Source organism: Neoarius graeffei, chromosome 9 (genome assembly GCF_027579695.1).
Source record: "Neoarius graeffei isolate fNeoGra1 chromosome 9, fNeoGra1.pri, whole genome shotgun sequence".
Taxonomy (NCBI): Eukaryota; Metazoa; Chordata; class Actinopteri; order Siluriformes; family Ariidae; genus Neoarius; species Neoarius graeffei.
In genome coordinates, this window is record NC_083577.1 from 90,093,847 (window position 1) to 90,107,003 (window position 13,157).

The 13,157-nt window shown below is 41.1% G+C and overlaps 1 protein-coding gene across 1 annotated transcript in view; it reads right to left on the reverse strand.

Moving 5' to 3' along the window:
* Nucleotides 1-4,541: 4,541 nt before the first annotated feature.
* Nucleotides 4,542-13,157, reverse strand: part of itgav (integrin, alpha V) — a 59,946-nt gene continuing 51,330 nt past the window's right edge. Inside the window, exons 25-30 of the mRNA XM_060930444.1 lie at nucleotides 11,846-12,004; nucleotides 11,481-11,606; nucleotides 9,917-10,030; nucleotides 9,512-9,619; nucleotides 7,257-7,379; nucleotides 4,542-7,088 (exon numbers count right to left, since the gene is read on the reverse strand). Of these exons, the coding sequence (XP_060786427.1) occupies nucleotides 6,990-7,088; nucleotides 7,257-7,379; nucleotides 9,512-9,619; nucleotides 9,917-10,030; nucleotides 11,481-11,606; nucleotides 11,846-12,004 (729 nt within the window). The 3' untranslated portion in view covers nucleotides 4,542-6,989. The remainder of the gene's footprint in view (nucleotides 7,089-7,256; nucleotides 7,380-9,511; nucleotides 9,620-9,916; nucleotides 10,031-11,480; nucleotides 11,607-11,845; nucleotides 12,005-13,157) is intronic.

The following is a 13,157-nucleotide window of genomic DNA, read 5'->3' on the forward strand; positions in this document are numbered from 1 at the left end:
CTCCGGTTTCCCCCACAGTCCAAAGACATGCAGGTTAGGTTAACTGGTGACTCTAAATTGAGCGTAGGTGTGAATGTGAGTGTGAATGGTTGTCTGTGTCTATGTGTCAGCCCTGTGATGACCTGGCGACTTGTCCAGGGTGAACCCCGCCTCTCTCCAGGTGGATGGATGGAGTTGGACAGAATCACGCTGTGAATGAAAACCAACCGTGAGTGAGTTCAGCTTTTGCTGTCGTAAAATTCCCCCAAAATATTTTACCACGTCCCTGATGGTTAATGTGAACCATACAAAAGAAAATACAATAAAAAGTCAGAATGAAATGAAGATTCACCACAGATATTTATTTTATTGAGGTGTTTGATCGCCATTTCTCTGATTTTGATAAAAGTCTAATAATCTAGAATTAGATATTACACCGTGGTTATTTTTTACACACACACACACCTGCTGTACTTGGCTTCCCCAGAATTTTGTAAACAGTAACACAGCTGGATCACTGAGGGGATTGAAGTGGGTTTACTCAAACTTTATTGATGTAACTCTTGAATAGTGACGATAAAAATGGTGACTTTCAACAAATATTCAACTCATTGTGTCGGACAGGAAGATGCAGATTTGACCAAATATTCGGTTGTCCTGGACAGTCGGACTACCATTAATGTTGAACGTTGCTGTGGGACACATTAGACCACATAACTTTTGTAGCATAAACGCTAACATGTCCTAATATATCCATGACAAGGACGTAACCAGAAAATACATTCAAAATATGTCTGAGTAATAATATACTGTATGCACCTCACCACGCTACTGTATTAAACGTACATTTATGTCAACTACTGCACAGAGCTTTATAAATGATCTCCCAGAGTTATCAACTTTGATTGGGTCACTGTCAGCCCCTGCAGAACTTGATCAGGCAACTGAATGCTTAGAGTCAACATTCCGCCGTACCTTAGATAATGTAGCTCCTCTAAAAAGGAAAATGATCAGAGACAAAAAATTAGCACCCTGGTATAATGATGACACTCGCACTTTAAAACAGACCACTCGAAAATTGGAACATAAATGGCGTCAAACAAAATTGGTAGTGTTCAAATTAGCGTGGAAGGAGAGCTTCCTGAAGTATAGAAAAGCTCTTAGTGCTGCGAGATCAACATATCTCTCCTCCCTAATAGAAGATAACAAAAATAATCCTAGATTCCTGTTTAATACTGCAGCAAAATTAACCAGGAATAAGTCCACTATGGACACATGCACACCTGCAGTATGGAGTAGCAACGACTTCATGAATTTTTTTAATGACAAAATTGAGAATATCCGACAAAAAATTCAAACTACTAATTTAAGGTTAGACAATGTAAGTGACCCTGTCGTTAACAATATAACTGTATCAGATCATCAATTAGAATGTTTTACTCTCCTTAGAGAAACTGAATTACTTTCATTAATCTCCGCATCAAAAGCCTCAACTTTATCTCTAAGATCCTTGAAAAAGCTGTGGCACAGCAGTTATGCTCATATTTACATAGGAATAACATCCATGAAATGTATCAGTCAGGATTTAGACCTCATCATAGCACAGAGACAGCTCTGGTTAAAGTAGTAAACGACCTACTGTTGGCGTCTGATCAGGGCTGTGTCTCGCTGCTTGTGTTGCTTGACCTTAGTGCAGCATTTGATACCATTGATCATTCCATTCTTCTGGATAGACTAGAAAATGTTGTGGGAGTTAAGGGAACGGCCCTCTCCTGGCTCAGCTCTTATTTAACTGATCGCTATCAGTATGTTGATGTAAATGGTGATATTTCTAGACGTACTGAGGTAAAGTTTGGTGTTCCACAAGGTTCTGTCTTGGGTCCACTGCTTTTTTCTTTATATATGTTCCCTCTGGGTGATATTATTCGTAAACATTGTATTAGTTTCCACTGTTATGCTGATGACACACAGTTGTATGTTTCTGCAAAACCAGATGAGAGACACCAGCTTAGGCAAGTTTATTTCTATAGCGCATTTCATACACAGTGGCAGTTCAATGTGCTTTACAGAGGTAAAGGCAAAACAGTAAACAAGAGAAAATAAAATTACATAAAATAAAGGTGGAAGAAGAGAGAAAAAAATAAGAATTAAACAATAGTAGAAATAAAATAAAATGAAGTAAAAGTTCAGTAAAAAACAGCAGAATAAAATAGAATAAAAGTTAAGTTTAAAACATGTAAAGATGATGATATTTATCAGTTAGCAGAAAGCATCTGAGAACAGCTTGGTCTTTAGTCTAGATTTGAAGCTGCCAACAGCAGGAGCATTTTTGATGTCCTCTGGCAGTTGGTTCCATAGCTGTACTGCATAGTAGCTAAAAGCTGCTTCACCATACTTTGTTTTAACAACAGGTTTTACCAGTAAAACCTGGTAAAATAGAATTATTAATAGAATTGAGGAATGTGTGAAGGACATTAGACACTGGATGCTTATTAACTTCCTTCTGCTTAACCCTGACAAGACTGAAGTACTTGTACTCGGACCACATGCAGCTAGAAGTAAGTTTTCTGATTCCACAGTAACTCTGGATGGCCGTTCTGTTTCTTCACGTGCAGCAGTAAAAGACCTCGGAGTGATTATTGACCCCAGTCTTTCATTCGAAACTCACATTGATAACATTACCCGGATAGCTTTCTTTCATCTCAGAAATATTGCTAAGATAAGAAATTTAATGTCACTACGTGACGAGGAAAAACTAGTTCATGCTTTCGTTACCTCCAGGTTGGATTATTGTAATGCCTTACTGTCTGGATGTTCCAATAAGTGCATAAACAAGCTCCAGTTAGTTCAAAATGCCGCAGCAAGAGTCCTTACTAGAACTAGAAAATATGACCTCATCACCCCTGTCTTATCCACACTGCATTGGCTCCCAATCAAATTTTGTATTGATTATAAAATACTACTATTGACCTTTAAAGCACTGAATGGTCTCGCACCACAGTACCTGAGTGAACTTCTGCTCCTCTATAACCCGCCACGCCTACTTAGATCAAAAGGTGCAGGCTATCTGCTGGTACCTCATATAGTGAAGGCTACATCAGGGGGCAGAGCCTTTTCTTACAAAGACCCACAGTTATGGAACAGCCTTCCAAGTAGTGTTCGGGAATCAGACACAGTCTCAGTGTTTAAGTCTCGGCTGAAAACATATCTGTTTAGTCAAGCCTTGTGTTAATGGTGTTTGAGGTAAAGGTGTAGATCTGGAGGATCCTCAGACAGAGTGTTTTGGTAAACTGGGATGTATGGATGCTGTCAGTCCCCACTCGCTTGCTCACTCGAGTTTGTTGACGGTGTAGTGGCTGCTGCTTTATGTCCCGGGGCTCCCTCATGCCTGTGTTACCTTCTGGCTCTCTCCTTTTAGTTATGCTGTCATAGTTAGTTGCCGGAGTCCCTGCTTGTACTCAGTGCAATATGTATACTGTTCCTACTTATTCAGGTGACATTGGGCAGACCTAACAACCTGTGTCGTCCCCCCCGCGAGATCGAGATGCTGAACCTCTTCTGCTCCTTGCACCTGCCTGATCCATCCTGATGCCCTACGTCTGGTCAGAGTCTCATTACATCACTCCTGTAGAGGACGGCCCCATGTGGACAGTTGAAAGTCACACTTGGAAGACGCTCTGGACTCTTACAGTAATGCTTTTATGGCTGAGGACTACAGTTGACTTGCTAACTTTAGGACTGCAGTTGTCATGAACAGTTTTGCACTCAAGTTTCCATCAATGAAGAGTTTATAACATCAACGAAACTGACTTCTTGTTAAAACTGTTAATATTATAGTCAGGCTGTCTGTTGTTGCCCAAATGAGGATGGGTTCCCTTTTGAGTCTGGTTCCTCTCGAGGTTTCTTCCTCATGTCGTCTGAGGGAGTTTTTCCTTGCCACCTTCGCCACAGGCTTCATCATTGGGGATAGATTAGGGATAAAATTAGCTCATGTTTTAAGTCGTTCAAATTCTGTAAAGCTGCTTTGCAACAATGTTTATTGTTAAAAGCGCTATACAAATACACTTGACTTGCTCTTGAAAAATTTTTTTCTCAGCTAGCCCGTGCTAAACAAATCTGATGCATGTCTAAAACAACACACTGAATGAAATCATTCAGAAGTTTGAAGTTAAAACAAAAACAAACAAACAAAGTCAACATAATTAACCAAGCACAGAGATTTCAAACACAACCATTTCGAATCATGATATTTTCTGTTGTGTTTATATTCGTAGCTGAACACAGTTCCTTCCTTTTTCAGTTTTCATTTCTCAAACTAGTTTAGAGCTCCGGTTCTGGACACACATTTTATTTCAGACACCTTTATTTTCCATACCTGTCCTGCTGAATATAAACACACTGAAACAGAACTGGAGAACAGCAGCAGGCTGAGAAGAGAGCCCTGTGGGACGCCATAATGCTCTTTTTAATCTAGCAGGTTAATAAAGCGGTTAAATAAAATCTATTTCTTGTCAGTTTAAACCACCTGAGAGACACAGACTGATGAGAACACAGCCCCAAACTTTAATCCATTATTTATTTATTTTAAAATCAAGGAAGCGTTACAAAAATCACCAAAACCTCGCTGGGGGGAATAAAATCCTCAGTGGAGTGTGAAGGATGTTAACGAGTCGAGTTCTTCTTCCTGACATGATGTTTGAGACACAGAGAAAAACTGCAAATGCTGCCAGTTTGGATGAGGAGGAGTTGATCGGATGATGATTTGGATTGTAAATGTGACCCAATATGGGTAAATTCATCAAGCAAAGAGAACAAACCAACATTAATCATGTCTCAGCTATATCATGTGAGTATCTTATACGGGACTGTAAATTAATTACAGTATAAACACACAGATCGTTAACAAAAATAACAAATGTGCATTTTAGCAACTTATAAACCTGATCTGTTTGATTCATTACTTTTTGTACAAATCCATTTGATTTGTAGAAAATGGTTTAAAAAAAAAGGAAATACTGAAGGAAATAATGGTCCATAACAGTTAAAAAAAATTATATATATATAATATTCACTGTTTGAAACCTCATTGTGAAGCAGGGTGCCTCTGTAGGCAGCATGTTTAGGGAAGACGACGGAGGGTGTGTCTCAGAAAAGGTGATCATTCAGAACACGGGACGAGACTGAAGTTATGTCACAATTTCACATCGCACTTTACCACATTTTATTCGTACCTTATCCATTTCAACTTACAACAATGATTATCTCCTTTGTGTCAAATTTTAACGTTCTGTTCGACTTCTATGAATTTTGAGTTTCGCAAACTGTTAAAATGAACAATGTTGCTCATGAGCTGGTAACCAGTTTGTTTACGTTACCATGACAACCGTTTGAGAAACACTGGTTGCCCGTGCTATCGTTTCAATGTTTTTCATCACGTTGTGTCACTGTAACAATTTGTCATTTTTTTTAAATACTTTGTTGCTATGGTAACAGTTAACAACTCCAGATAACGTACAGGAATCTGATGAAGGTTACTTAGAGTAGCTGTGACCTTTTAGGAAAATACATATATATTATTTCCCAGCTGGGAGGTCCGTATGGTGAAATACCGTGACCGAGGTCTTGAAAGTACTGAGCGAGGCCCTCTGGGTCGAGGTCAGTATTCAAGGCCGAGGTCACGGTATTTCACCATACGGACCGACCTTAAGCTGGTCAATAATATATTTATTTTTTTCTTTACCAAATTCTAACAGAAAACGAGAGCGCCCGAAAGGGAAAACCGAGCCGAGCCGCCATTTTGAATCCTCATTCACGGCTGTAATGCAAATGGCTTCCTCCTCGGTATACAAGTGCACTTCCATGGCAGGAAAAAAACTACATTTTGCCGCCTATGTCGTCCCCTATTTATACAAAATTGAGTCATTCAGGATTCAGCCATGTTTTTGCTCGGCGTTAGCAGCAGTTAGAGGTTTTTAGCTTTCTCCTGAAATGTTTTCTTTTATTTCTTTTTCCTCAGGGTAGTAAAACTCGCTTTCGCTGTGAACACTGTCGTTATCACTATTCATGCTGTAAAGTTAATGCTACTATGCTGAGAAATGCTGGCAAACATTTATGATTTTTGACAAAAATCTTATAAATAAATCTTGCAAAAAAGATTTTTGCAAGATTTATTTGACAAAAATTGTGACTATGTTTGTTGTTGTTGTGATCGAGCGAGTCGCCAGAGGTCCGTAACTGGGGTCCGTACCGTAGGATACAGACCCGCTCGCCAGCCAATCAGAGCGCAGGATTTGATGGAAACCGGACCGCAAAAAAAACACTGTAAAATATTAAAACTAACATGATGGACACAGTTACTCGAGAAAATTTCCACTATAATAGTAAAAATATTTTAACCATGATAAAATGTTACACTGTGATTCATCCTGAACTGGACATTTACGTAAACACAGCATCCTCATACACCGTATCACTGATGCAATGTTTGTTTACTCACCATCGCTAGCTGGATCCTGAACAAGCAGTTAAAACGCTAACACGCTTTAATGGCTGGCAAATTTATCCCATTAATCGAGCTACATTCTGCCCCAAAAACACTTCCTACCTGGGTGTGGTTTAATACAGTACTGCGCTAATGCTAATGATTATCGGTAATATCAGCACGTGCTTTCACAAAGTACAGAAAGAAAATAAAGCAAACTTGGTACATTAAAAACATATAAACAAAAGAAACATCATGATATCATCAGAAGTTTAGTTTCCAGCTGTTACTATTCTGTATTTATTTATTTATTTTAAATCTCTCGTCTGTTTTAATGCATTATTTATGTGACTTGTGTTGAACTCTATCACTCTTTCATCAGTCAAAAATCAGCATGTGTTAATGTTCAACAGGTCAGTGCAGTAGAGGAAGGAAATGAGCCAGGAACACACACACACACACACACACACACACACACACACACACACACACACTCTCTCTCTCTCTGTGTGTAAGTTTAGTGTGTGTATCAGGCCTCAGTGTTCTTGTCTCCGTTCTCCTGAGGCTGAAGCTGCTCCTTCTCCGTCCCATCCTCCTGTGGGGGGCGCACTCGCTTAAAGAAGCCCAGCTGTAACACACACACACACACAATTTTCAAATTTAGGGTCACCGTCCCCGCCCCTAAAGTCACTCCAACCAATCAGCACACAGTCCCCGCCCCTAAAGTCACTCCAACCAATGAGCACACAGTCCCCGCCCCTAAAGTCACTGTAGTTAATGTAAAGGAGTTGTTCACCTTGTACATGATGAAAATTAGCAGCGCGAGCAGCAACAGACCGGCTAACACGGCTACCACCACCACCCAGATGGGGGCAGACTGGGTCAGCTCAGAGTTCACCCACACCACGTTGAGACTCGCCTACACACACACACACACACACAACAGCTGACTGATTGCTAATAGTTTGCTTCTATTGAACAACTACATTTTATTGTGGGAGACGTTAGTACTTAGCTAGCCGGTACGCTAACTTGGTCAGCTGACTGCAGTTGGAATATAACGTTATTATGACATCTGTTCATACTAGTATGAGTTAGTAATTAAATAATCAAGAGCTATATTTCACAGTTGTTCATCGCTGTTGTTTGTGTGCACATCACTGTTCATTTAAAGAGACATGCTCACAATTACCCATATAGGGTATGTAAAAGTTCTAACTACAGTGGGGCAAAAAAGTATTTAGTCAGCCACCAATTGTGCAAGTTCTCCAACTTAAAAAGATGAGAGAGGCCTGTAATTTATCATAGGTACACTTCAACTATGAGAGACAGAATGGGGGGAAAGAATCCAGGAAATCACATTGTAGGATTTTTAATGAATTAATTGGTAAATTCCTCGGTAAAATAAGTATTTGGTCACCAACAAGCAAGCAAGATTTCTGGCTCTCACAGACCTGTAACTTCTTCTTTAAGAGGCTCCTCTGTCCTCCACTCATTACCTGTATTAATGGCACCTGTTTGAACTCGTTATCAGTATAAAAGACACCTGTCCACAACCTCAAACAGTCACACTCCAAACTCCACTATGGCCAAGACCAAAGAGCTGTCAAAGGACACCAGAAACAAAACTGTAGACCTGCACCAGGCTGGGAAGACTGAATCTGCAATAGGTAAGCAGCTTGGTGTGAAGAAATCAACTGTGGGAGCAATTATTAGAAAATGGAAGACGTACAAGACCACTGATAATCTCCCTCGATCTGGGGCTCCATGCAAGATCTCACCCCGTGGGGTCAAAATGATCACAAGAACGGTGAGCAAAAATCCCAGAACCACACGGGGGGACCTAGTGAATGACCTGCAGAGAGCTGGGACCAAAGTAACAAAGGCTACCATCAGTAACACACTACGCCGCCAGGGACTCAAATCCTGCAGTGCCAGACGTGTCCCCCTGCTTAAGCCAGTACATGTCCAGGCCCGTCTGAAGTTTGCTAGAGAGCATTTGGATGATCCAGAAGAGGATTGGGAGAATGTCATATGGTCAGATGAAACCAAAATAGAACTTTTTGGTAAAAACTCAACTTGTCGTGTTTGGAGGAGAAAGAATGCTGAGTTGCATCCAAAGAACACCATACCTACTGTGAAGCATGGGGGTGAAAACATCATGCTTTGGGGCTGTTTTTCTGCAAAGGGACCAGGACGACTGATCCGTGTAAAGGAAAGAATGATTGGGGCCATGTATCATGAGATTTTGAGTGAAAACCTCCTTCCATCAGCAAGGGCATTGAAGATGAAACATGGCTGGGTCTTTCAGCATGACAATGATCCCAAACACACCGCCCGGGCAACGAAGGAGTGGCTTCGTAAGAAGCATTTCAAGGTCCTGGAGTGGCCTAGCCAGTCTCCACATCTCAACCCCATAGAAAATCTTTGGAGGGAGTTGAAAGTCCGTGTTGCCCAGCGACAGCCCCAAAACATCACTGCTCTAGAGGAGATCTGCATGGAGGAATGGGCCAAAATACCAGCAACAGTGTGTGAAAACCTTGTGAAGACTTACAGAAAACGTTTGACCTCTGTCATTGCCAACAAAGGGTATATAACAAAGTATTGAGATGAACTTTTGTTATTGACCAAATACTTATTTTCCACCATAATTTGCAAATAAATTCTTTAAAAATCAGTCAATGTGATTTTCTGGATTTTTTTTCTCATTTTGTCTCTCATAGTTGAAGTGTACCTATGATGAAAATTACAGGCCTCTCTCATCTTTTTTAAGTGGGAGAACTTGCACAATTGGTGACTGACTAAATACTTTTCTGCCCCACTGTAAGAACTCAAAATACCTTCTGTAGCCTCAAATTCATGAGTGGGCGTGGCCTATTTGTGGATAAACCGCTCAGAGCTCACAGCTCTGAAAGAAAATTAGCCCGGTCCATAAAAACAAACTATTTAGAAAAGCATGACCCTTTAACATGGTGACCCTGAGAGCTTATTTGCATAATTAGCACATAATGGTTCAGCCATTGGGACGATTTCATAAAATCACAAACTCACAGATGTGCTGTTAACTGGCAGCTCAAATTCCAGGTTTTTGTACGGCATCTCAATCACACTGAATGCAGCTGATGACTTCACCACGTATGAGTGGTTCTGAACATCGGCCTGGGAGCAAACACAACACACACCTCGTTACATTCCCATGTTACTGCGTTTACAATAACCACTACCCATTCAGTAACGCATGCCAGTAGCCTACATATAATTTTTGTGACGCTAGCTACCTAAATGTAACCATAGGACACAAAGACTGCCAAGAAAATGTGAGCCACATTACAGCTAGTTCTAAACTTCAGTATATATTGTATGATGGTGAACTTTTTGACTTGGAAAAAGTATTTCTAGCTTTTTCAAAACTGTGTGAATGTGCTACATAAATATATAAATAAGGTGTAAAGAGACCTGCAGGAAGGTGGAAACGGCCAGTCTGGAGGAGATGAAGAGGATCACACTCTGATCTTTCTCCAAGCGGCCAACCTGACACTTAATCTTCAAGCACTGAGCCTTCTCACAGTCCTGTAAAGAGTTCACAGTAAAAACAGAACTTGGATACATTTCATATAAAAAAAACTGTCGCAAAATCAACAAGAAATCAACAACATTGAAGATTCTGTGAACTGCAATTCAAATTGGGTTGAAGTCCCTAAGCTGCTATTCAAATCAAGTCAAAGTCCCTAAGCTGTTAATCAAATGAAGTTCAGGTCTGTAAGATACTATTCAAATCAAGGCCATAACACTAAGCTTCTAATCAAATGAAGTTCAAGGTCCCTAAGGTGCTATTCAAATCAAATCAAAGTCTCTAAGGTACGACTCAAATCAAATTAGGGTCCTAAGCTGCTACTCAAATCAAGCCAGGGTCCCTACAATGCTCCTCAAATCAAATCAAATCAAGGTCCCATAAGGTGCTACTCAAAAAAAGTCAAGGTCCCTAAGCTAATACTCAAATCAAATCAAGGTCCCTAAAATGCTCCTCAAATCAAATCAAGGTCCGATAAGGGGCTACTCAAGTCAAGGTCCCGAAGGTGCTACTCAAACCAAATGTCGCTAAGGTGCTACTCAAATCAAGCCAAGGTCCCTGAGATGCTACTCAAATCAGGGTCCTTAAGGTGCTACTCAAATCAAATCAAAGTCCTTAAGGTGCTACTCAAATCAAGGTCCCTAAGGTGCTACTCAAATCAAATCAAGGTCCTGAAGGTACTACTCAAAAAAGCCAAGGTCTCTAAGCTGCTACTCAAATCAAATCAAAGTCCTTAAGGTGCTACTCAAATCAAAGTCCTTAAGGTGCTACTCAAATCAGGGTCCCTAAGGTGCTACTCAAATCAAGGTCCCTAAGATGCTCCTCAAATCAAGGTCCTTAAGGTACTGTTCAAATCAGGGTCCTTAAGGTGCTACTCAAATCAAGTCAGGGTCCTAAGCTGCTACTCAAATCAAATCAAGGTCCTGAAGGTGCTACTCAAAAAAGCCAAGATCCCCAAGATGCTCCTCAAATCAAGATCCCTAAGCTGCTACTCAAATCAAGGGGCTCTCAAACTGCTGCTCATCAGTTGATGCGTCCCGATGTCAGGATCTTATGCTGTTCCTGGACGACTCTCAGATCTCACCTTCTGTCACTGCAGGCAAACTTGGGGATAACCATGGACAATCAACTGCCCTTTCCTGTCACGTTGCTAAACTGACATGCTCATGACAGTTTCTCCTTTGCAACATCAGAAGGACTGATCCATTTCTATCCACACAGGCCACTCAGGTGCTTGTTCAGTCCCTTGTTATTCTGAGACTGCACTACTGCAACTCACTCCTGGCAGGTCTGCCTCTCAGCACCATTCGACCTGTGCAACTGATCCAGGATGCAGCTGCAAGATTTGTTTTCAACCTTACTAAGTTCTCCCACACCACCCCATTGCGAGGTAGTGATGTTAGTTAATGAGATCATCAGTAGATATGATGTAATGTGTGATGGAATTACCAGCGTGAGCATGTCTTCCTCAGCCTTCTGCTCCGACAGGTCTCGCCGGTGAACACGGTTCCGTGAACGCCCCTCGGTCCGGTCGCCCCCGGAAACAGTTGCGTTCTTATTCCAGTACATGGGGTTCTAGAACACAGATGGGCCATGTCTATTCATTATTACATTCCAACAGGAGATCAGCCTGGTCTGTTCGCACTGCTTATATAATAATACTACTCAGATAAAGCAAGCTACAATTCCAGACGAGTGCTTTGTTCTGTGGGGTGTCGGTTCACACTGCACCACCTTCAGAAAGGTGATGGAAACAACACTGGTCAGTAGTGTGTGTGTATACAGTATGCACGTGTGTGTATGGTGAGATGTACCGTGACGTTGAGGGGATTGATCTCGATGTCGGTGCTGCAGTTCATGGCTCCGTCCACCTCATACTTGGTGATGTAGAGCAGAGAGCCGTTGTTGTAGCGATATGGCCACTCCACATCCAGCATGGCTTTTGAGAATACACTCGGACCTTTATTTCTCAACTGCAACACAGAACCATAAATACACACACGCACAGTGTTTACTGAGTTTATAGCTACACATCACTGACAACTAAACAACAGTTGGTCATTCTGTGAAACCCATCAGAGATATTCAGGATGTCAAAAGTTCCTGTGCTTCCCTCAGGTTCCCTAAAGAGTCCCTAATTGCTGAAACTGTTTCAATATTCGTATCAAAGTTTTGGAGTTCCTGAAACATGGCCTCAGTTCAAGAGTTAGCTCCAGATTTCTGGAAAAAGCCCCCGAGTTCCTAAACTGTTCATATCAGTTTGTTTCTACTAACCTCATTTTCAGGAAAGTTGGGATATTTTCCAAAATGCAATAAAAACAAAAATCTGCGATTTGTTAATTCATGTGAACCTTTATTTAACTGACAAAAGTACAAAGAAAAGCTTTTCAATACAACCCCGATTCCAAAAAAGTTGGGACAAAGTACAAACTGTAAATAAAAACGGAATGCAATGATGTGGAAGTTTCAAAATTCATATTTTATTCAGAATAGAACATAGATGACATATCAAATGTTTAAAGTGAGAAAATGTATCATTTAAAGAGAAAAATTAGGTGATTTTAAATTTCATGACAACAACACACCTCAAAAAAGTTGGGACAAGGCCATGTTTCCCACTGTGAGACATCCCCTTTTCTCTTTACAACAGTCTGTAAACGTCTGGGGACTGAGGAGACAAGTTGCTCAAGTTTAGGGATAGGAATGTTAACCCATTCTTGTCTAATGTAGGATTCTAGTTGCTCAACTGTCTTAGGTCTTTTTTGTCGTATCTTCCGTTTTATGATGCGCCAAATGTTTTCTATGGGTGAAAGATCTGGACTGCAGGCTGGCCAGTTCAGTACCCGGACCCTTCTTCTACGCAGCCATGATGCTGTAATTCAGGCATCACCAAATGGCGGACCTCGGTCTGGATCCGGACCCAGTGATGGTTCTGTCCGGACCCGTGACCAATGGTAAATTCACGAGATTAAGTAATTTTCATGGAGCATTATTTTGGACGGTCGTGGCTATTGACAGCGGGCGCTGCTACTCCAGTTAATACGACAATAGCTTCACTCAGTTGAGCCAATAAAATCGTTAGTTTACCCAGCGCACCACAGCACAGCAACAAGCAGAGAGGAAGAG